At 39.9% G+C, this 21,895-nt stretch overlaps 1 protein-coding gene and 1 long non-coding RNA gene across 8 annotated transcripts in view; one reads left to right on the top strand and one right to left on the bottom strand.

Annotated features, from left to right (window-relative positions):
* ptprt (protein tyrosine phosphatase receptor type T) overlaps positions 1-21,447 on the top strand; it is a 311,147-nt gene extending 289,700 nt beyond the window's left edge. For all 6 annotated transcript variants that reach the window (XM_081606784.1, XM_017304835.2, XM_008408309.3 and 3 more), the window contains 11 exons: positions 12-109; positions 254-370; positions 6,257-6,411; positions 8,804-8,939; positions 10,270-10,419; positions 10,551-10,724; positions 10,809-10,940; positions 11,058-11,183; positions 12,866-13,029; positions 17,186-17,321; positions 18,105-21,447. In XM_081606784.1, the coding sequence (XP_081462910.1) occupies positions 12-109; positions 254-370; positions 6,257-6,411; positions 8,804-8,939; positions 10,270-10,419; positions 10,551-10,724; positions 10,809-10,940; positions 11,058-11,183; positions 12,866-13,029; positions 17,186-17,321; positions 18,105-18,158 (1,442 nt within the window). In that variant the 3' untranslated portion in view covers positions 18,159-21,447. The remainder of the gene's footprint in view (positions 1-11; positions 110-253; positions 371-6,256; positions 6,412-8,803; positions 8,940-10,269; positions 10,420-10,550; positions 10,725-10,808; positions 10,941-11,057; positions 11,184-12,865; positions 13,030-17,185; positions 17,322-18,104) is intronic.
* LOC103464306 (uncharacterized) lies at positions 11,720-18,164 on the bottom strand. 2 transcript variants are annotated; one of them, XR_001776623.2, is made up of 4 exons: positions 18,060-18,164; positions 17,132-17,285; positions 12,854-15,764; positions 11,720-12,262 (listed from the first exon to the last, which is right to left on the bottom strand). It is a non-coding gene; the product is annotated as an uncharacterized LOC103464306 (long non-coding RNA). The 2 variants fall into 2 exon arrangements; XR_014087485.1 differs by lacking the exon at positions 18,060-18,164 and having other exon boundaries at positions 12,854-13,939; positions 15,697-15,764; positions 17,132-17,218.
* Positions 21,448-21,895: the final 448 nt, after the last annotated feature.

Below are 21,895 nucleotides of genomic sequence, written 5' to 3'. Positions count from 1 at the left end.
TCGTCTGTCAGGACCCATGCAGGAAACGGTGAGGGATTTCTGGAGGATGGTTTGGCAGGAAAACTCGGCCTCTATCGTCATGGTTACAAATCTGGTGGAGGTGGGAAGGGTGAGTTCAGCTCTATTAAAAATGAGATTGTGACCTGGAAACTTTTATTTTCCGTCTTGTGCGCGCAGCCGGACTGTCAGTTTGGTGATTATCACCAGGTATTCTGCTCTAATCTGTGTGTTTGTGTAAATGGTGTTTTTTCAGGTGAAATGTGTTCGTTACTGGCCGGATGAGACGGAGGTTTATGGAGACATCAAGGTGACCCTGATAGAAACTGAGCCTCTGGCCGAATACGTCATCCGGACATTCACTGTTCAAAAGGTAAGCAGGACTTCCTTCATCTGGCAGATTTCTCCAACCAGACTGGGATTGTGAAGTTGCTCCTTCCTCTCACTGTAAAGGCAGTTGATGACTCTGTTTACATAATATGAAGATTTGATGGTAATATGCTCAGATTGAAGGACAAAACAAGGAAACGAGGTTTTTTTCTATGCTATATGTTTTTTTAAATCCTGAATTTCATGTTTCTGTTTTGGAGCCTGTTTTGATATACAGGGTTTCTGCGCATCTTGAAAGTCTTAATGTATCAAAAATTAAGGCTTCAAAATGTCTTAAAATTTAAATTTTTCCATAAATTCATTAATTTCAGGTGTTGAATTTTGTCGTGGCAGAACTTTGTAATATAGCATTTTATGTCGGGGGTTTGAGGCGTCTGGTAGCATTCTGCATATATAGCCTTAATAGCTAAGCTAACTTTTATGTGTCTATCATGGGTAAGTGCACATTTGTCACCAGTTGGCTGGATGACGTTCGCCTCGATGCTACATGCATCCTGTGCTAAAAAAGCTCGGCCCAACTGGGATAAGGATGCAGGAAGCCAAATGCGGAGTGAGAAGCACGAAGCTTCTGCCAAGAGCCACAAACAGACTCCAGAAATGTCAGGTTTTATCCTCTGGTGTGGCTAAAGCTCCCCTGAAAATGGTTGCCGGTGATTCTACCAAATCTGATCCAAGAACATTTGGTGTGACGCAAACTCAGAAGTCAGAGGTTTAGTGGATTTTAAACACACTGGTCAAGCGCCAGTACCAACCATTTAGGAATTTTATTTGAACAAAGTTGTTCCAGTATCGATAGTTAATCTCACAGGTAGTAGTATTTCTTTCCCAAGTTGTCCATTCGTACAAATATATAATGTGCAATTTTATTTTGTACATTAGTCATGACACAGGTCTTAAATTTAATTCCTCATGGTTTGAGAAAGTCTTAAATTTCAGTTGGTGAAACGCTGCAGAAACACTTTTATATGCAATAATCTTTTTTTTTTGCTTTGTATGCAGTTAAATTAAGAGACAGTTTTTTTTAAGTCCATATTAAATCTGTATTTCATGTGAGAGTTCAGAGCTTTCTGTTTGAGGAAACAGAAGAAAACTTCATCATAAGCAAGACAACTTCATGTTTCTCTGAACAAAATCACATTTTTAAATAGCTACATCTTAAAACAGATTTTTTGACTTCCGTCACTTTTTTAATTTTTTTGCTTTTCTGCACTTTACCCTGTTTCTTCCCCCATCCCATATTTCCTTCCTCCTTTCACTCATACGAAAGCAGCTTATCAAGACAAGTCCTCAAGCCCTGGCCGTCAGCGCATTTAGCAAGCCATTAATCCAAAGCACCTCCGTGTGTGTGTGTGTGTGTGTGTGTGTGTGTGTGTGTGTAAGTTTCAAAGGAAAGCTGATTTGGAAATGCCTGTCATTTATTTCAGCATGCAGTAATACATGCACACACTCAGATTCCGAATTTTCCCATCTCCGCTCTGAAGAAGCTGCTGTTTCTGCCTGGGTGTGAAAAACAAAGCAAAGGGAAGACAAAGGCAGAGAGAGAGAGAGAGAGAGAGGGAGAGAGAGAGAGAGAGAGAGAGAGAGAGAGAGAGAGAGAGAGAGAGAGAGAGAACAGGATCGAGGCAACAATTAAATTGCTTCACTTGCAGTGAATAATGAGAACAGGATCTTAATGAAAACATTTATTAATGGCACATCCAACGAGATTAACCGAGCAGAGAGTACGGAAGGCCGACAGGGTCTCAAAGAAAGAGAAAATATGCAAATGCATCTGCAAGAGAGAGAGAGAGCAGGATAGATGGAGGACAGAAAAAAAGATGACAAAAGGTAGCTTGTGTTTGAGAGTCAGGATCAGTTGTAAAGAAAAGCTGTGGGTGAGGGAGGAACGTTTCTGTTCCACGGATTGCCAGACATTATTTTCAAAGAGTTCATTTTATCTGTGAAAGTGGAATTTTCACAAAACATGCAGAAAAGAAGATTGCAACTTTAGTTTCACTGTCTCTTTCTCACTGTGCAAAAACAGATGTCACCTTGTAGCTGCAGCATGTGTAGCTGGAGACAATTTCTTTCATGAAGCATTTGTTGCTGTAGACCATCACACAGAATCCATTAAAACTGGATTTATCTAGTAAACAACACTTTGAAGTGTGGAAATCAAATGTTTTTTTGTGAAGCCGAAGATTTGGGAGTGTAGCAGGATTATAGTAGTTTAGTTCAGTTTTGACTTTTTGTTTAACTAGTTTTAATTAGTGTGTTTGATAGTTTTTGATATTATTATTAGCCACATATTGTTTAGTTTTTATTAATTATAGTAGTTTTTCATACCTTGGGTAATTTTAAGTGCAGAATTAAACTGATTAAAGTATTGTAGTGTCATGATGTAAACATTGGCTGGCTGATCAAAACTCAGCTGAAGTGTGGAGACTCATCCGTTCTCCATGCTGCGTTCTCGATGTCCGACGTTAAAGAGTCAGTGAGTTAAATTCATGAATTACATTTATTAACACCAAAATACAGCTGGTCCATTTCTCATGCCACCTTTAGGAGACAAAATGGGACCAAAGAAGAATTTGATCTCCTTTTTCTAAGCTACACCCCAAAGAGGACGTTCACCCGTGGGTCATTTCCTCTCATTTGTATTTTCTAACATGTCATTTCCTTTAGGTTTAGCTTAGCAACCAGCTAAAAGAGATAGAAGGAAAACACACTGCAATAAAGACTCGTACCTAATAATGTGTCAGAACTGAGTCATGTTGTGCTTTGTTTCTTTATTGATGAGAGAAAAGGGCTAATGACACACATTTGGTTGAACTCTGGAGTGATTACAGTGACATTTTAGAGTGTAGCATCTGCAGAAGTTATTCATTATGTAAAATCTGTGTAGAGCCGTTTCACTCAAAATTAAATAAATCGTGTTATTAATAAATAGTAAAGAAATACTCCATGAAATCAAAAGAAAAAATCTAAAAAAAACAACACAGCACTGATGAAAAGTGACAGGAGTTATGCAACGCAGTGGTTCTAGTTTGTCTAATCTACTAACCTGTAATCAGACGCCAGTTGAGCCATAAATGGTTCTTAAACATCAGAAAAGCTCAATGGCTGCAGCTGCAGTCGGCATTGTTACAACCAGGAAGGTCTGATGGAACGAAGGACCAGAGAACATTAAGCTTTTCATGAAGCACTGAGCAATTCAGGTTTTCTCCCAGAAATAAAACACTTACGTGGTTTTCCAAGGTTGTTATTTTTGAATGCTTACGCCTTTTTCTTTTCTGGTATTAGAAAAACTGATGAAGCTTCCAGTGTTTCAGTACAAGAAAATAAACACAACAAATCTGTTCTTTTCCATCATGGCGTCTAATCTGATGCTTTCTTTCAGGTAAACTCTCCCTCTGTGGTTTTTTTTGAACAATTGCTTTCCTATTTCAAACAACTTGCAGAGAAATGACAGGGAAATTGCATAAATCGTAATTGGTTATTGTTCTCACAGAACAACCTCCTCGATGTCAGAGTGAACCTGTCGGTAAAAATCTAATGATTGTTGCAACTTCCTCATCCAGTCGTCCCAAGACAGACGGGGTCCAGCGGCTCTCAGCAGGTGGTCAGAGCTTCGTCCAGTTGGAGGACAGAGGATGATAATATTGATGCACAACGAGAAAATGTGGTGAAAAGTTGTATAGACATAGTCATAAAATTATGGATTCATTTCATTATTTCATGTGCTGACAGGAACTGTTAAAATAACTGTGCAGATGTTTGAATTATTCTCATTTTTCACTGCGAGGGGCAATTCTAGATTCCAACATTTTAATGTCTTTGTTTTATTTTTTCAACCCAAGTATCGTGAATCTGAGGCCATGTTTTTATGTCGCCTATTGATTTAGAGAAGTAATTTCAACATCATAGAGGAGAGCAGATCGATGCGAAGTCGACTAATCAAATTACCTTGTGGTTTTCCTGGGTTTTGCGCTGCATTTTGTCCTCTACGCTCATTACTCTGTTTTTTACTTCCGTCTTTTCCTTCCTCCGTTTCCTTTGCAGTCTCTCTATCCTTCCCTTCCCCATCTCTCCTCTCCTTCCAGTATCTCAATCTAATCATTTATTCCTTGAACTTTACACTTTCTTACACTCGTTTTCTTGACTTTTATTCCTTCTCTTTTCGCCGTGCCATTGCTTCTTCTCAAGCCATCGTTATGCTAGAAACTCCACCTTGACCCAGGATGAGAGATGCAATAACAACAGTTTCATTTCAGCTTCTATTCTTGGAGCGTAAACTGAACTTGGGAGATCATGACTCTCCGTTTTAAACCGCTCTCAGTTTAGACGCATAAAGGAAATCGATTGTTCTGAATAATTAAAGAAAGAGCACACAGTGTTGTAGGGGAGCGGGAGGAAAAGGAAACGCAGATCTATGCTCAAAATAGAAACGGAGATTTAGGCTGACATATCATAATAAAAAAGTAAGTACACCCCTCTGACACTTCTAGAGTTTCATAAAAGCAATTTAGTCTTTTCTGGGTTCTATTTCTTTTAAATGTACAACAACACATCAGATTATGTCTGTCATTACTAATGAAGAAGCAAAAAGGGAAAAACTGAGTCAATAACTAATTGACATTATTAGTTCATTAATGGATCAGATTCTACGACCACCATGTTTAGCAGCATTGACCCATTAGGTCATTTTCTGGAGTTTGGTATTCAGACAATCTTCCACTTCACACCTGCTCACCGACTCTCTCCTGGGGCCTCAGGTATCTCCTATGGCTGCGACCTTTGACCTCCATTCCCTGATCAAAATAAAAACAGCAGCTTTTTTCTGTCATTTCGTTTCAACAATTTATTTATGTAAATTCTTTGTTTTTTCCTGATGATTTGAAGTTTTTCAGACTTTCAAGCTAGCACAGCCACATTAAAGAATAAAATGTTAACATCAGTACTGAAATTCACAGAGAATCGATGCCGATATGGAGGCGTAGGGAAACGTTTGTGTCCCACTGCAGCGTTTTGAACCGACTCAGACAGACGGAGGGAGAACATGTCAGCCTTTAGACGCCAGCAGTGAAAAGAAATGATCAGATTTTGGGGAATGTTTGTCCTGCTCATCACGGATACCATTTTTTAAATTTATGACAGTAATACAGTAAAAAGTATTTCTCACCATTATTTCAATCAATCAGCTATTTTGTCTCCTGAAAAGAGTTTTTTACCGTCAGTCACAGAGAATTTTCATTTTATTTCCAGTATTTATGCAAAACTCTGCCTCCACTGTAGGTAACATGCTTTTAAATTTGCCTCACAGTTGCTGTTTTATCCTCTTGACTAAGCTATATTTAGATACGTACTTTTACATTAACGTACGCTCCACCCAGAGGACTTAGGAGGATGTTGGTCTCCTTGGTAGCAAACTGGGAAGCTGAACTGGACGATGGCATTTCTTTCTGTAAGTTTCTCCCTAAAGAACCATCATGAGATTTGTGAAATCAATTAATCTTTTTTATGGAGCTTGAGTGGCCTTCAGTTTCCCCAAATCTCCCCTGTAAATTAAGCAAATGAGCCACGATAAGTCTTCCTGCCTCTCAGTCCCAGAAGTGGCCCCGAGCGCCGTCTTGACATCCACAAGATTGATTTATTTTCCATGTGAAACCAAAGACACATCAAGGCCCTTGTATTCCTGAAAGTCCCTGCTGTAAATTAGGGTCCTGAACCGTGATGCGTCTTCTTGTCAGTTTGCCCCAAAAGAGGAAAAGAGCTTTGTGACACACCTGCATTTATCATAATCAGGAGAGAAAATGGCCACCACTCTTCACAAGCAGGTGGAATCCTTCCCTGAGGTTTTCACTGCACGGCGTGTCGGCATGTTTTTCAGAAGGGCCACCATGAGATCCGTGAACTTCGTCAGTTTCACTTCACCAGCTGGCCGGATCACGGCGTTCCCTGTTACGCCACGGGACTGCTGGGCTTCATACGGCAGGTCAAGTTCCTCAACCCTCCGGACGCCGGACCCATCGCGGTACACTGCAGGTAACAGAACACACTGAGATGGACCGAAATAAAACCATAATCTGCCCATTCAGCTGTCATATGTTTCTGTAACCCCTGATCTTTCATGAAACTAATGTGAAAAAATATCTCCTTAGAAAGGTGAACTTTGACCTTAGCGTTAGCGTCTGTGTTGCTGCAGCATGTTTAGCAATCAGATGCTATTTTAGGCTTGACTGGCTTCGCTGATGTGCTAACTCCTGTTAGCACAACTTGAGCACTAAAGTCTTTTCCAGCTACCATCAGATCGATTGTTAGCAAAAATAAATCACCAGCCCAGAGAAGCATCCTGTCGCTGGTGCGTCAGATTTACTGCCGTACCAGAAACACGTGAATACAAAGGTTCTGCCTCTGGACTTTTAGATGTTGAAATATTTTACCCAATATTTGATACTTTAAAAACATAAAAGCAAAAATTGTAATTCATTACTTACTTTGTTTCATCCACCACAATATTTAATATTTCTCTGAAGAATTTCAAAATTCATTTGAAATAATTGAAACTTGTATTAAACGTGTAGATCTCAGCAGGAGACAAAAAAAAATAAAAGTCAACAGCAGCCATTATTCGTAAATAATGGAGGCAAAATACTGTCAGAGGCGCCTATTTTCAAAATTCTCATTCACTTATCAAATGTTTTTGTGTTTTTCTCTCTGACCTATTTTTCCTTTTTTGGTATTTTTTCCACACTGACCCATTTTCTTTTGCATTTGGCTGTGAAGCAGCGGTTGCATCTATTATATAAAATAAAAAGGCAAACAAGTGCTGCAAAGTCGGATTGTTGAAAGTTCACACTGTTGTGAAATTGGGGCACAGTTTGCAGATGCTTTTTCTTTAAGCATCTAAAATAACAGAAACAGCTAAATGTTGTTTACCTGACCAAGCAGTTGGGAAATCACTTGTATATAAATTTAAAAAGTTCAAAGCAATTTGCATGCAGTGAAGCTCAAAGCATTTTGTTAAAACTCAGGTAGCTGTTTCTGATAACCTTAAATTTTTAAAGTCCAAACATTTTTGACAAAGCAGTTTTGTTAAATCAGAACTTTGAGAGAGGTGGTAATCAGTAAAACCTCTTCTGCAAATCTTTATTAAATGTTTTCTTGGCCTTTTATTTCTACAATATTTGTTGCTCCCCTGTTAATGTTTCAAACACACCCCTGTGGACTCCTCGTCCACTTCATAGAAGTCAGAAACGGCAGAAAAAGTGCAACATAAACGGAGAATGGAAGAAAACAGCAGACAGACAAATGAAGAGAGCCGAGTGTGGAGGAAGTGGACAGACAGGCAGGAAGTTATGGCAGTCACTTCCAATTTCCGGGGGCACTCTAACGCTGTTGGCCTGTGTCACAAAGCTTTCAAACACACACACACACACACCCAACAGTATTCTGGTCTCTACATTAATCACAGACGCTGACAGGTAATCTGCTGAGGCGCTTTCTATCTCTCCTTCCCTCTATCTCTCTCTCTATCTCCTTGTTTTCTCTCTCTCCTGCCGTCTCTGTAAACTGTCATAAGGATGCAGAATGAAAGATGGATCTCTTTCCTCCGCTTCCCTCCGTGCCTCTTTTCTTTGGTTTCCTCTCCATCCCTTCACCTGTCCCTCTTCTCCTCCCTGTTATGATCACGTCTATCGCTCACAGTAACATCTTCACATCGTTCCACGGTTCTGCTTCCTTCCCTCCTCGACTCATTCGCTCCATCTCTTCATCTGTTGGTCTGCCTCGTCTCCCGTCTCTCTCTGTCCAGGTGTTGCTGTTCAGTTCTGTCACTTGGATGCTGAAGTGTCTTTATGTGTGTGGATGATGGAGGAAAACAGTATTTGTGTTTGAGCCTTTGCTAAGTTTGTGTTTTTTGCAGGGAAACGACCCAAGAGCTGTAGAAAGGAGGGAACGTTCCCTCAGCTTTTAATGAGGTTTTAGAGCCACAGCTCTGTCACACTTCACAAATACCAGCCACTATTGAAACTAAATATTGAAATGCTGGCCTTATAGCTACACAATCAATGTTTATTACCCTTTTTTGTTTTAAACTTCCTTGTAGTGGTTATGATTTGACTCGCTTTTTTATCTTGAACATCCAAATTACTGCCAAGCTGCTGATGTGGCCCAAACTTTTTTATTGGCACAGCAGCGAAACCTGAAACTGCTGCTGCCAAGGTGCTGAGGTTGTTGCTAGGTAACCAAAGAGTGAGCGAGTTGGTTTATTTCTATCAGACGTATTGATCACGTGTCGGTGACGATAGATATTGTAATTGCTTTATTGCCCAGCCGTAACGATGATCAGATTTTTGGTTTATTGGTTTTGAATAAATAGTTTCTTTAAGCTTTTATAAAACTAGACAAGTTGAATCTTTTCCATGCGTTTCTGCAGCGCTGGTGCAGGGAGGACTGGTTGCTTCGTCGCTGTGGACATCATGCTGGACATGGCAGAGAACGAAGGAGTGGTGGATATTTTCAACTGCATCCGTGAACTGAGATCCCAACGGGTCAACATGGTCCAGACAGAGGTAGGAGGAAAATACGCACAGTACCAAAGTTGAAGCTGATGTCGTTGGTTTAATGTCCTTAAGCCACCAGAGTTGTTTTTGTGAGCCGACATCAGTTAGAATCGTTGTTCTCCAGTGTTTATTCAGCAGCTCTAAATGAGCCTGATCTGTCATTATTAACGAGGCGGGTTGCAACTGTTGGCCGTGTCATTCTGGAACAGAGGTATTCATTTCCTGTCTAAGCTACTCTAAGCCCATCTAATCCACCCCGCCCCGGATTTCCATTTCTGCCTTTAATGAAAATAGTGCTCTTCCAAAAAAAATTAACTTTTCCACCATTAGGAGAAGAACAGCCTGACTGTTTTATGCTTCCAGACTAAATGACTTTTGAATGCATTAGAGAAGCGTTTGGTTCATGAAACCCACCCAGAGCATCACATGGAGAGTTTTCTCCGTTATGTTGACAACGGTGCTGCTACTGCTAGCTGTGTGTGTGTGTGTGTGTGTGTGTGTGTGTGTGTGTGTGTGTGTGTGTGTGTGTGTGTGTGTGTGTGTGTGTGCCTCTTGAAACCAAGCTAAATGCATCCTGCCCTGCCTGCTTAAATGTGTGGGAGCAATTTGTGTCAGCGTAGAAGCAGTTCGCCTCTATTATAATCCTGCTCCGCACAACACAAAGCAATTAATCTTTTAAAAGGCACAGAGAAAAGTGTGTGTGTATCACTCATCTGTTTGCGCGAGCCTTTCTGCATGCGGATGTGTATTTGAATGCCACTAAAGTAGGTAATGACCAACAGAGGTCACTTTGATAATGCTTTTAAACTCGCCTCTCCACTCGAAGGGCAACAAATCAAAATTCAGCAGAGACGGAAGCTGAGCGATAACATTGGAGGCAAATTGAAAATGCGAGAAGCTGCAGACAAACACGTGTGGGACACGGACAAAAAACCTGAACGGACACGAGATAAAGCAGCCAGCTGTGAATTAGTATGCACTTTGGCTGCTGCAGCTCTCACCTGAGGGTTTAGGGGTTCAGACAAGACCAAACTTCACCATAAAGGAGCAGCGCACTGCAGCACTCCCTGCTCCATCAGCTCTGTCTTGGTCTGCCGTAACAGCAGCAGAATGCAAATTCTGTATTTATATGCATAAACAAACAGAGACTGAGTTCCTAGTTTGCTCACTTTTGATCGAGTGTTGAAAATGCTGCCGGGCCAAAAATGCATCGTTTACTCAACAAGTGACATTTGTTGCTGCTCTGAACAAGTGGAACAGAGTTCAAGGCTGAGCAGCTGTTTGCTCACCACGTCAGGAGACAGAAAAACACCCAGACTGCCTGTTGTTGGTGTTGCAGGAGCAGTACGTGTTTGTTCATGACGCCATCTTGGAGGCGTGTCTATGTGGGAACACAGCGATTCCAGTGTGCGAGTTCAGAGCGGTTTACTACAATATCAGCAGACTGGACCCACAGACCAACTCCAGCCAGATTAAAGACGAGTTCCAGGTAAGTCCAGGGGAAAGTTTTTGTTTCAAGACTTCACAAAAAGACGACAAAGTCTTTATCCCTTAAATTCAAGAATGTGGTTTTTTTAGCCGATTCGTAAAGATTTAATTGATTGTTTATGGATCTGATAGACGCTGAATATAGTGACACCTAGAGTCCGTCCAGAGGACTGCAGCGTGGGCTTACTGCCCCGGAACCATGATAAGAACCGCAGCATGGACGTCCTGTCTGCTGACCGATGTCTGCCTTTTCTCATATCTGTTGATGGAGAGAGCTCCAACTACATCAACGCTGCATTAATGGACGTAAGTTTAAAACACACTTCTGATGTTCTTCATAACTTCAGTGCTCTGGTTACCATTTACCTGTAGACCACGTTAACCCTCCAGAGCCACAAGCAGCCAGCAGCCTTCATTGTTACCCAGCATCCTTTGCCAAACACCATGGGGGACTTCTGGAGGCTGGTGTTTGACTACAACTGCTCCTCCATTGTCATGCTCAACGAGATGGATGCAGCACAGGTACAACATGCACTATGTTTTAGGAGTGCTGCCACCTACTGGCAGAACCTGTCAGATTGAATAAATAATGATGTAAAGGCATTGAAATCCTAGAGCCTGTCTCCTCTGATGTCATAGTTATGTATGCAGTACTGGCCGGAGAAGAACTCGTGCTGCTACGGCCCGATTCAGGTGGAGTTCATATCAGCGGACATCGATGAAGACATCATCAACCGGATCTTCAGGATCTGCAACATGGCTCGGGTATCCAGAGTTTTCCTCGTTAATCCACAGCAGTTTCACTGAACGCAGCCTAAATGTTTGTAACTCAGGTCAGCAGAGACTCTCTGGAAGCCACAGCTTCACGTTGTGGCGACGTTTGAGATGAGATACGGTGAAATGTTCTGACCTGGAAGCCAACTCAGGTTTAGGCAGATCAGCTTCATGCTGAATAGATGCCAAAGGACAAAACTAAACGATTTTATTTGAAAAGAAACTGAGGCCTGGCTACTATTTTATACATCATGCAGCATTTGAGGTATTGCTGAAACGATTAATCGTGATTAATCAATTAGTAAATTAGTTGATTCTTTTATTAACTGCATAATCGTTAACTGAATTATACAGACTCAAAAAGACCATTTTCTGAAAGAACAGATCAGATCAGAGCCGAAATTGATGTTTTATATATAAAAATATATATAAATAGCATTTCAGTAAACAGAAAATTCTCCTGGTAAGCACCTTTTCCAATCCAATTATTAATAAATAAAACACCAAATTAGCCCTTCACTGTACTGATAAGTTCAGCAGAAATGTCTCAGTTTTTCACATTATTAAAAGTATTTTTTTAGCTGCAGATGCATTCTTTGCTACAAATAATCAAACGTACATGCAAGGAAAGCTATATTATTGCACTTTAGGTAAGAAAATTTTAATTTTCTCATGTAAAAAAGGAATTAAATTTCTCATTCAATTTTTAAATAGTTAGTTGCAGCTAGTTTGGAGTAGAGCTGCTTCAGATCTTTGTTCTCCTTGATCGACTCTTTCGATTCGAGCGTTCTTTAGGATGAGACTTTTCCTCACCTTTCCCTGCTTCCCATCTGCCTCACTTCCTTTTGTTACTCCCTTCTCATCTCATCCATGACGGTACGACTCCAGTGCTGCCCTCTCGTCTGTGAGCTCCTATAGCGCTTAGTGAGCTCTCCTCCCTCCTCCTCTCTGTTCTCTCTCTCTAACACATCACCAGTGTAGTGTGAAATGGCTCATATCATCGCCATAACAGCACATCTCACTCTGCTAGAGTCTGAAGTACCAACCACTAAGCCATCAAATGAGGGAAACTGTGAAAGAGGAAAAAGATATAAAATATACAAATTAGTGGGAAAGAGAGAAGTAAACCAGCAGGTCTGGATCAATCTGGATGTGTAGGAATTAAATAAAATACATTTTATTGTCCTTCACTGATGAAATTATTAGATTGAGTGGATTTACTCAGCAGAAATTGTTTTAGTAAAATGATCAGTTATATGGTATTCAGTCATCCTGCTTTGTACACAACGCATTTTCAATTTACTGACAAAAACCTCCAGGCATTGGAGCTCCGATTTTTGGAAGAGAAAACAACAGCCCGCAGCATCATACTTCCTCCACCAGACTTACCAGGGGCTTGGTCCTGGTACCACTGGCTCTCTGACAGTGATGCTGAACAGACAATTTAATTCAAATACAAGTTTAATCAAATTCTATTTTCTTTAAAGTCCATTTGATCAAACAGCAAAGTCAAAACGAGCATCTTTTGAACCTCTAGTAGATTTTTTACCGATTCTTCAACTTTTACAGCTGTAGATATTTTAGGTGCACAGCTGCTTTCTAAAACGAAGCAGTTCATGCATGTTGTCACCTGCTGCACCAACAGTCCTTTACATTCCCACCTGTCTTCACAGCCACAGGACGGTTACCGCCTGGTGCAGCACTTCCAGTTCATTGGCTGGCCCGCCTACAGGGACACGCCCCTTTCCAAGCGCTCCATCCTCCAGTTGGTCAGGAGGTTGGCCAAGTGGCAGGAGCAGTACGACGGAGGAGACGGGAGGACTGTGGTGCACTGCCTGTGAGTGGAGACAAAACAACGGCATTTAGATGTTATTCAGGTTAAACTGGACCGTTTTCACACCTGAACCAGATTACAGAACATTATTACACAATTACTAATACAATTTTCAAAAAAAAAAAAAAAAAAGTTGCTGAGACTTAACTCAGCAACTTTATGAATAGTTTTCAAACAGGCAAAGTTCAGAAATTGAACAACAGCTGAGGACTAATAATCTGCACCACACAGATAATTGTGTCTCAAAAGTAGATCATTATCCAGGTTTAACCAGATATGGAAACAAAGTTTTACATTTTGTCAAAGGCCATCATCAAAATCATGAAGCACATGTACATGTTTGGGCCTGATCTTTAGCTCCCAGCTGAGAAGCTGTGAGTTGATTCTGGATCGTTTCTGTTTCGGTCCAGAGATCAGAACTTTAGTTTCTGTTCAGCTGGAGAAAATGATGCAGCTCCACACATTCATCAGCTCTAATCACTTGGATGGTTCAGAATCACCTGATAACATTGAAAAGACTGTATGAAGGAAGCAAAGCGAAGCTGCAATTTCATCATTTTAAAAAGTTTAATTTCAGTTTTAAAACCGTGTTTCTGTGGACAGACCAGAAAAACTCACCCTTCCCCTGTTGAAGGACTCAAGTCAAGACGGGAAACAATCTAAAACACGCAGTTTGTTGGAGTGGTCCAACGATTTAAAGGAATAATTTAGGATTGGGGTTCTATGAAGTAGTCATCAGTAGTCAATACCTTTCCTGCAGCTGGGATTCTGACATCGTGGTCTGGGCCCAAAAAGCAGCTTTAGCCTCAGAAAACCACATATGAAGCTAATAGAACAGGAAACGGTGCCGATCCTCTGGTCTCGATGGCCTTCAGGTTATCCCAGCAGAGCGAAGAGGCTCAAACCAGGCGGACTGATGCGACACACAGACTCACAATCAGACAAGTTGTTTTGTGTGGAAACACCAACTTTGACTTTCTGATGTATTAAATTCAATTTTCTCTCAGCTCTAATAAAGTCTCTTCTACCAACAAATGCTCCACACTTAGATTTTTAAAAATGTAAGTGTCCCTTTAAATATCAGTTCAGAAATGCAGTTTACAAACGTGGTTCTGATTCATTTAATAGCAATTTCATCCTTATGCACAGCTTAAAAAGAAAAACCCTAATCTTCTGCGCCAACACTGCAACAAATTACACAGATCATTTATCTTTACTGGTCGGAGGTGCTTCTGTTGTTGTGCTACAGCTCATGCAGTAAAACAATCCTTCAATGTCCACTTTGGAAATTTATAACACTGATTACACACATTCAAATTCACAAACTCTGCTGAGCTCCATAAAAAACCCATCTGAGCAGAGCAAGCGAAGTGAGGCGGATTAAAAGAAACCAGACAGGAATCCACAACGTCTCCCATTTCAAACTGGTAGAGGGACAAGAAACTGCTGTCAGTTAAATTAGTCAATATAATGTCCAGAAAATTAGGTACGGATCTAGAAATGATTCATTTTCATTCCCCTGATTAAAAAGAAGTTAAGGTCACTGGGCTGGAGTTTCACTTTCAGTTAAAAGTTCAATCAGAAATACATTAAGTTTTATACAGGAAAACACCGACTAATCAAACAAAACGATTGATTTTGCTCCTCTGTAACATCAGTAATAATAATAAAAGAGGATGATTCAATTAGCAGCAGGTGAACATTGATTCCCTCTCCCCCTCTGCTCTTCATGTCTCAATTTAAGCAAATAAACTCGAGTCTTGGGAGAACAGCAGCAGGTTTGTGCTGTTATTCAGTCATCAAAGCATGTTGGATAAAGCAGAGTTACAAAAATATGATTCCGTTTGTCCCAGTAAATAACAGCTTACTGTTTGAAACTAGCTTTGCAAGTTAAGACCTTCTTGAATACATGATCCTAAAATATGTATAAAAATGATTGGATTTCTGAGTGGAGGCCGCATCACAAGCAGCTCACAGAAACAATCCACAGGAAGAGGAGCAGACATTTCTGATGCTCTGATTCATCTGTGATGGTTCTAAACATCTGCAGAGTCTTGATGCCATTTCACTTCAACCACCAGGAGATGTGTGTACCACTGATGCCTGTTGCGTCACATTGAACACGTTCCACTGATCATGTTCAGTTTGCACATTAAATATCAAAATCTGTGTTTACTGGATGTGTTAACTCCACAATGATCACGACCTAAATTAGAGAAACATGTCTGAGATTTAAACACCATTTTCATCCAGGATCCCACCAGCAGCTGCTGAGAAAAGCAGTCGCTGCATTTTGGCGTCTGCTATGGTAAAAATTATTTATTAATCTTTTACACTGAAGTGCTTTGGTGGATTAACTCCTCCTCAGTCCTACAACATGGACCAAAACATCAGGAAGCTTATGTTCTTTGAAGGTATATGTATCAATCAGACTTTATTGTCTTATCTTTAGTAAAAATATGTTAAATTACTGTAAGTTTGATACCCGCTACTTCATTTTAAATGTAGTATAAAGGTAAAAGTCAGAGGTCGGTGCACATCGAGTGATTCCAGTTATTTTTCTGTCCAGCGTTTAACATTTTGTAAAACCTTTCAGAGAAAACAAGGTTTAAATAAGAACTTTATTACTCGTTTCTAACCCAGCAGCAGTCAGACGGAGTCGGTCATTACCTTTGCTAATTTTACTGAGCAGGAGCAGCAGATTAGTCCACAAACATCAGTGTGGATTCAAGTAGAACCTGAAACAACAGCCAGGAAACAGAAATATTCATAACTTTTGATTTCTGGGACCTAATTACCAGAATGATACTAATTCAGATCTAAGTTTGCAAATGAAATTCTCTGTGGCTTTAATTAGATTTCTAGTGCAGCAACTTTTAGATATTCACAGTAGAAACTGCTGGACTTTTCTCATACATATCCGATTATAGTATGAAAGTTATTCAGTTGTCTTGACCCGACTGGCCACTCGAGTCCTGACCCGTTTTAAATCAAATCAGCTTTCCTGCTTCTTCTTCTTCAGTAATTAGGTTCATCACATTAATGTCTTTTAGCCCTAAGATGTAACCTAAAGCACTATTGCAAAATGTATTTAAAATGTTATTTCTCCTGCACTTTTGTGTTAATTTTTATCTCAAAGCAGGAAAAAAAAAAAACATAAGAAGTAGATAAAGTAAAACTTTTGCATTCGAAATCTGGTCTCAAAGCAGAGAGGACCTGAGGTGTTGCATCGCTTTCTGAAACAAAACTGGAAAATTACACAGACCTCACAACAAAACATAATATTTATAGCTTCTGTTAGTTTAGGATGCAGGAGCTGAATCCCTCCTGGCATTAATATTTTACACAGGAAGTAGCTTCAGCTAATCGTTACCCAGGTGGCTTCAACGACTAAAAGAGTTGGGTGAATATATGTCAACATCAATTAGGGCTGGGACTTTCACTATTCATTTTCATTAATTAATTTCATAGATTTCAACACATTAAACCATTTTTTTTACAAAAAGCTGGAACCTTTTTGTGTTTCTGTTACATCTGTAAATCTGCAAACAGCAACGGGTGACAGAGCCTCTCCTCTCGGCCCACAGGGATCAATTTCTGCTTCAAGAGCTGATCTGATGGGAAAGATGAGTGTTTTGTTAAGTTGGGCTAAAAGGAGCTAGCTGGTCAGCGAAGCTATTCACGTGTAGAATAGCATCACAATGGCAAACATGTTGCAGCAGCACAAACAGCTGCTGCTCTGGTGGATCTGCTGCATCCAGGACTTGTGACAAAATGTGACATTTTGGGGCCTTTTATTGTCTCCAGTCCAGGGATTATCCAGCTCTGATCGCCCACTGGACATATAAGATACAACACAACTCACTGAATAATACTTACTGAAAGCAGGTCGGATTAAAAATTATACACAAATGAACAGAAATATTACTTCTGTACAGCAAATTCTCATTCACAGTTACTGACTCCACATGGCAACAATATTTGACGTGGGGCATTTATATTTTTGTTCAGTCTAAAAAAATTTAGATTTATTTCTCATTTCAGTGTTTCATGTTTTGTGCAACTTGTTCCATTTGTGACATTTGATGGTTTTCAGAATATGTACAGGTTTGTAAGCGTTGCTGACAAAGATCTTGGGTCTGGTTGTTCTGCTCTGCAGCACCGGAGGAGGACGTTCTGGGACGTTTTGTGCCATCTGCAGCATCAATGAGATGATCCAGCAGCAGAACATTGTGGATGTTTTCCACACAGTCAAGACGCTGAGGAACAACAAGACAAACATGGTGGAGACGATGGTGAGAATCTGCATCTGGACAGAATACCAGCAAACTGAAAATACTCAAGTTAGGTTTTACAAGAGAGGCGTTGCATTTAAAGCTGATCTGCAAATTGAGACAGATGAAATTGAATCCAAACCTCGAGTCATCACCAAAGGGACATTACAAATTCAAGTAGTCAAATTCATTTCTTCATTCTCACCAAATGTTTTTAGTTAGAGCACAAAATGAAAGCTGAAAGAGGTCGAGCAAAACTCACCAATGAAGCAACTTCAAGGTAAAATATAAACAAAGCGGAGAGTTATGGTCACCGCAGGGAAATGAGCTGTGGAGTCAGGATGTTCACATCCACGGTAATGAGCTTTTTTAATGTAAAAAAGAAACTTTTCAAAAGGTCAGGAGTTCATGAATAAGAGCATCTGATTGGTCAAGGCATAAAACTGGTCATTTTATGGTTTATCTCCTTACTTATGACTCAAAGGTGAAGTTTTTACTCCAGAAATATAACGGGCATATTTCACTACTTTTTACTTTAAGATTATCCATTATCCATATAAGATTATAGTTGTTCTATATATAGTTATATAGTTTTCTTGTCTAATTTTAAATAAGACAGATGCCTCCCAAAAGACAAATTTATTTATTTTTTTTACAAAAATTGATGGTAATAATTGATTTTATATTGTTTAAAGATTGTTTTAATCATCCATCCACTATCACTTTTTTAACTTTTGTAGTTCCAGTTGAATTTCTGACCTGTTCAGATTAAGACTGATCCGCTTTGGTTGGTCTTCTCCTCAGGAACAGTACAAGTTCTGCTACGAAGTGGCTTTAGAGGCTCTGAACTCCTTCTGATCCGACGCCTCTCTGCTGCAGACGCCTCCTGTTTTCCTCAAAGCTACACTGAGACACACGGAGTGAAAACCAGCTGAGCTGAGCTCAACCTGGGAGAGCGTGTGTGCGCATCCTTTTGGTGTGCCTGTGACCTGTACAGAGGATGTGGGGGGGCGGGGGGGGGAGCCGCCAACAAACACACTCATTGTTTTGTGTGTGCATTTGCTTCAGCAAGACAATGGACTTTACATGCTTGTATAAAGAGAAATTATGTTAAATTGAGATGTTTAAAAAAAAAAGGCAATTTTTTCCCCTTTGTTTTCTTTCTCTCTCCTCTCTGCCAGGCTGTGATGTGACTAATGTACAGTATTTCCTTTTTAGATATATTCTACGCCTTGAATGTTGTCTCCCTCTGAAGGCTCGAAGCACACTGGAAGATTTTACAGAGTTAAAGTCAGGTTAAAATTAAAGAAATCTAATTTTTTTTATAGCATATTTGCTCTTTGACCGAAACAAACTGTTACTAATGCAACAAAATTAGGTTTGCTAGTTCAGAAAACAATAACTGCAGAACATGGATCTTACCTTTGAAGGCCAAAGCGACTGAATTGTTTCTCTTTCTGGATCAATGATGAAGTGAGTCTTCCAGTGTGCATCCTCTCTTTCTGTAAATAAGATAAGGCAACCACAGTCAAACAAACAAACACCAGAACAAAATTATTTCGCTGCAGCTCTGAGAAGCTGTTTGTCATTTTCATTCATTTATAATTTGGTGCGTTTTCTTTCTACAGCCTGTACATGTGTGAAAATAAGATTTTTTTTTTTTATATTTTGCTTTTTCAGCTGCTGGAACAGGATCCGGGTGCTTGATTGTTACGTAAAAAAAAAGTTTCTTTTTCGAAAAGAAACTTGCGTCCATCAAACTGTCGGTGATGCATTTGCATGTGTGACACTTTGAGCTCAGCTGAGCAGCACTAGCCTGTGGAAAGGTGTAAATATGGAGAGAGGAAACCTTTTTCGCACTATTTTTGCAATGAAAGATGGATTTGATCCATTTAAGATACGTGCTCACCAAGTCTGATCAGAAAGAAATTTACTCTGTTAAGTGTCCTTGATTTCCATCCAATTATTAAGCCAAGCCCCAAGGTTTAGAGGTGAAGCTTCAGTTCCAACCCTCCACTTTCTAATCATCAAAATGACAAAGATGTGCTTCACATTTATTTTTACTCTGCTAAAAGGAGAGCAGGTTTAACAAATCTCTGACTTTGTTGGGTAGAAAATTATTTCAGCCTTTAAACAGAGAACCTACATGAGGTCAAATGTGGATCTAATGAGAATTTTCCAGGTGGTGGAGACCAAAGGTCTCTGTTCCCTCCCATTTAGTCGGAGGATGGAGGAAACACACCCTGTTGTCTTTACATACCAGGACACAGTAAAAATGATCTCGTCTTTACCAGGTTCTACGATGATTCAAATCTGTACAAAACATGCAGTAGTCACCCACCTGCTAAATGGGGAACGCAGCGTCACGCACACTTCTGCTAATGCGCTAATAGCAAAGCTAATATTCCTCAAGCATTTTAGTCAGCTGTGAAAACATTTTTCTGGATAAATTCTAAAGCTAATTTACTTGCCAATCTTCAGTTGAATAAAGTTTGGGACTGTTACAAATTCACTTTCATTCTATTGGCTGAGAGGTTGCCAGGCGACTGTGCCAAAAGGCAGTTCCATGTTTCATAAGCGAGCAGAGACTAAAGTCGCTTTCACACTGCAAGGAACGGAACGGCACGCTTCGGTCCGGTTCCACCCGTACTGCAGCCCTGTTGTGTTTGCATATAACTGAGGGCGCCATCGAAGCTGAACCTGACATTATGTTTGAAACTAAACAATGGTTTCGATGCAGCGGCCGAAGCCTTTTCCTCAGAGATGCGGCGGAAAACTTTCTCTTTCCTCGTTGACCAATCTAGCTCATTCTGTACTCGTTCTTCAGCGAGTAAGCGGAGGAAAAAAATTACCTCATCATGGGACCAGGTAACAGCAGAATATTGAGGGGAATTCATTGCAAATTAAAAATAATACAAATATTAAAAAGAGCACTCTTTACAAAATACAGTACGAACAGTTTAGTGGGAGCCTGCTAGACCCGATCACCGGCTGACTGCAAAACAACCAACGGCTGACTCTAAACCAATCAGCGGTTGATTCTAAGCAGCACCGGTTGGCCGGCCCGATTGGAACCACAGCTCTTGTGGTGGTCGGTCCTACTTTGAAACCGGTCCTTGCAGTGCGAAAACGTGAGCGCAAGGAGAAGTTTTGAGTACAAGCGTTACAAGTTTTGTAAAGAAAGATATGAAGTCCTGCTTTCAAAATATAAATGTAAGCAAAAATATTAAAAGTTTTGACAACAGAAGACATGAAATTCTGCTTTCTCACTGAAAATGTGTGCTCTTGGATTGTGACAGAAAAATTCCCCCATATGACAGCAGTGAAAAACTTGATCAACTTGATTTAATGAAAAACCTTCAGAAACAAATTTCTACAAATACAATTAAACAGAAGCAACTTTGTAAGAAAGTAGCTGAGAATTTCCTTCACAACACTGGATGATTACTGAAATTATTAGATTATTGGATCTACTTTAACGTCTTCATTCTGGCATATTTATTTTGATACCTTGAGGTTTTAGGGCGTTTTTATAAACTTGAGGTCAGATTTAAATTGCGTGTAGACTGTATTCGTTTTTCTTGTTTCCTGAAATCTAAAACATTAACAATGAAACAGGGATTTTCCTCCTAACCTAACTTTACCTTAAGCCTTTTAGAACCAGAAAGTATATAATTCACTCCTGTGTTGGTTATTTTGTTCAGAAATGTCTCATAACTGAACAACAAAAATGTCCATAATCAAAAAAGCATCAAAACATGTATAAAATAATACGACAGTCTTTGTTTACGTCCCCCTCTCCCACCCAGCTCGAGTCCATTTGGACTTATGGACCTATTGAGACAGACTGGCAGTTCTATACTGAAGACAGCGTGAATGACAGAAATCTTTATCCATTTTTCATTTTTACAGAGGCTTTATTTTACTTTATGTGCTTGATTCATGACTCTTAACTTGTACTATATTTTATTTCTGATCCATTCATTGTGAGGTTTTGTCCTGAATTTGTACATTTATTTTGTAAAATTCTTACTCTGATGATTATTTGTCAAGCAAAGTGCTGTTTAGATCTGGTGATGCCATTTTCATTGGTTGTTTAGTTGTTTGAAATGTGGTTAACAGTAAATAAAGGGACCAAAACACTGAATGGAATCTTGCTGCTGTTCCTTTTTACAGTTTCATAACAGATCTAATATTTAAATATATTTAAATAGGAACGTGGTTTTTCCAGAGTAACCTGTGAAAACTCACACATGCATGAAAACTCCAAGCAGAAAGTCCTCAGGCTGGGACTCCAAACCAGGACCTGGCTACCAACTTCACCACAAGACCTTCCAGGGAATCCATTAAAACAAAATGTGTCCCGTTGATCACCAGGAAAGAGTGAAATAGATTAAAATTAAACATTTTTACTGTAAAGCCCCTGGTATCCTCCTGATCCTCGGGCTGTCGGACCAGAGGATATTCAGACGTACTTCACGCTGTGGAGGTTTGCATGTACTCAATGCAGACTCATAGCGCACAAAAAGTGTATTTTCGTTTCGGTACTCTTGAAAGTTTTCACACCAAACTGTTTTCTATTCAACACAGAGCTG

The sequence above is a fragment of the Poecilia reticulata genome, chromosome 5, assembly GCF_904066995.2.
Source record: "Poecilia reticulata chromosome 5, P_reticulata-male-v2, whole genome shotgun sequence".
NCBI lineage: Eukaryota > Metazoa > Chordata > Actinopteri > Cyprinodontiformes > Poeciliidae > Poecilia > Poecilia reticulata.
This window is presented reverse-complemented; position numbering and strand designations above follow the sequence as displayed.